This window comes from Rosa rugosa, chromosome 3 (assembly GCF_958449725.1).
Source record: "Rosa rugosa chromosome 3, drRosRugo1.1, whole genome shotgun sequence".
Taxonomy (NCBI): domain Eukaryota; kingdom Viridiplantae; phylum Streptophyta; class Magnoliopsida; order Rosales; family Rosaceae; genus Rosa; species Rosa rugosa.
The window spans coordinates 29175523-29178118 of record NC_084822.1 but is presented as its reverse complement, the minus strand read 5'-3'; the positions used below and the strand labels follow the sequence as shown (position 1 = coordinate 29178118).

The 2596-nt window shown below is 37.9% G+C and overlaps 1 protein-coding gene across 1 annotated transcript; it reads left to right on the top strand.

Annotated features, from left to right (window-relative positions):
• The first annotated feature begins 276 nt into the window (after positions 1-276).
• On the top strand, positions 277-2367 carry LOC133735803 (uncharacterized). Its single transcript, XM_062163231.1, has 2 exons — positions 277-463; positions 1017-2367. The coding sequence occupies exon 2, from the start codon at positions 1049-1051 to the stop codon at positions 2132-2134; it is 1086 nt and encodes a 361-aa protein (XP_062019215.1). The 5' UTR covers positions 277-463; positions 1017-1048; the 3' UTR covers positions 2135-2367.
• The last annotated feature ends 229 nt before the right edge of the window (positions 2368-2596 follow it).

Here is a 2596-nt window from a genome sequence, read left to right as displayed (position 1 = left end):
GATCGATCTTCACTTCCAAACGATCGATCTAAAGCCATTCCCAAAAAAAAAAAAAAAAAATTGAATAAACGATCGATCTCACCATTTGGTGCGATCGATCGCTGAAAGAGGCAGAGAGTTCACAATTTCAAAACGATCGATCGTCCAATTGGAACGATCGATCTCAAGCCACTTCAAAAAATAAAATAAAATAAAATAAATAAAAAATTTCGGGCCAGATTTTAAAGTTCTTTTTCTTCTCTTCTCTTCTTTTCTCTTTCTCCCTGCTTTCTTTCTTATTTCTTTCTACCCAGTTCGACCCTCTCTCTACGGTGTACTATTCATCATCTTCCTCCTCCATTCTCCTTCATCTTTCACTCAACTTCAAGCCAAAAACTTGGGTTTTTGTGGGATTTTCGGGTTTCTCTCTAGATTTCTAGGTGTTCTTGAGTCTTTGGTGAAGCTTTTGAGCTTTCTCCAAGAGGTAAAGCTCTATCTCTTAACTTTGAACTTCTTGTGTGTTGAAGGTGTACATTCCGATTTTGTTCATATTGTAGGTTAATTCTAAGTTGTTAGAGTTATGGATTGATGGAATTTGGTGTTCTTTTGTTGAAACTTGATGATTTAGATGTTGGGCACCATAGCTAAATTTCCAGATTTTCTTTTGCTTTGATTGTTTTTCCAGATTTTCTTTTGCTTTGATTGTTGTTGTTTTTGCTTTTAGTTTCTTGTTTCTTGATTGTTTAGTTATGGGTTAATGGAATCTAGTCAATGAGCTTCAAGAATTTTGATATTGTGATGATTGCCATGATTCTTTAAATCCTAACTTTACCATTGTTTCCTTGCCATTTGTTTATGGGATTGTTGGATTCTTACCTCAATTTGCTTTAATTTCATGATGAATTTGATGGTGGTGGTTGGGAATTTGGTAACCCATAGTGAATTTTGTGTTAGCAATAGTCATAGTTACTTGAGTTGTTCTCTTGTTCAAAGGTTGCTTTCTAAAAATGTTTGTGTGTAATTGTTCTTGTTTTTAGGTATCATACTCATCATCGCTCATCTAGCCAAGATGTCAAGACGTCAAACCGAAGCGAGCAAGAGGCCTAGGGAAGAATCCTCCTCCGGCCCCGTGAGGAAGATTCATTCTGAACGGAATGTTGACTTGGTTAGAGCCACCTCCTATCCTCCTCTTGTCACTCTTAGGGCTTATATTTCATCTAGAGGGTTGACCAACTTAGCTTCCAAAAATGATGCATTTGATGAAAGTTGTGTTAGAGACTTCTATAGGGGTTTTCCTCCGGCTAAGCCTACTATTAAGGAAGTTGTGGTTAAGATTCGAAAGAAGCAAATCACACTCAGTCCGGCATTCATTCAAGATTTTCTTGATTTGCCACATATTTCGGAGGATGAAATAGAAAAATTTGAGGACAAATACAATGAGTTAACACTACCTTATCTTGCGGAGCATGTGCTAGAGAGTAAAGATGCATATAAGAGTAGAGTTGGCCAAAAAGTTCATCAAGGTGATTTTCCTCAACCTTATCGAACCTTTTGGCAATTTGTTAGGAGAAATATTAGTCCTCACACCCAAAAGTCCGAGATCCCTACGGTTGGTGGCAACATTCTTGTTCTTATGGTAGCGAATGAGATTCTTATCCCATTTGCCCTTATTATCTATGAGGCCATCATTTCGTGTGCTTATGGTTCGCCTAGGAGCCAATTAGTCTTTCCTTGTCTCATCTCACGCATTTGTAAGACCAAAAAGGTTCCACAAATGTCACGTGACGATAAGTGGCTCAAGGCTTATTCTCCATTAGATGATGAAGCCATTCTTAGGAGTGAGGCCCAAATTACCAATGCTAGACATGGTACCCCATCTTCTTCCTCCATTCCCACTCCATCTAGCATTCCCACTAGCTTTTCTTTGAGTTCCTTTGACATTTCAACTTTGAAAGGTCGGGATGCTAGATTATTGGCACGCCTTCAAATCCGTCAAAATGAGGAAATAATGAGAGGAATTGGTACTATCATGGCTCGGCTTGATTTGATGGGAGCTCCACCGGCTCCTATAGGTCCCTCCTTTGTACCACCTTCTGGCGACATGGATGTTGATGATGATGAGAATGGCAATGACGATGATGGGGAGGATGCTTGAAGACTTTGTTTGTTGTTTGTTTAGTTCTTTTAGTCATTTATTGTTAGTTGTGTTTAGTACACTTTTTATTTCTCGGTTTTATTTTGTAACCCCTAATGTTTTAAGGGGGGGACTTCATTTTAGTTATAGCTTCATATTGCTTTTAGCCTTTTTTTGCAACATTTTATGGCTAAGCATTTGTTCATTCACGATCATATTCTTGAAGCATGTTGGTACTTTTGTTTTCTTCTTCACTTTGTTGTTTGAATAATGTTGGGTTTGATGTTGATTTTTGATGGAGAATTTCTTGCTCAATGACGATGTTTGGCACTATTGGAGTTGGATTGCAAGGCCCTTGCCTTGTTGGTTATATGTTGGTGTCTTGCTTGGAATTCATGAACTTCAAGGGGGAGAAATCTCTAACTTACTCTTGTCATTATTTACTCTTGTCTCTAATTTCAATTTGTGATTTTTTACTTGTTT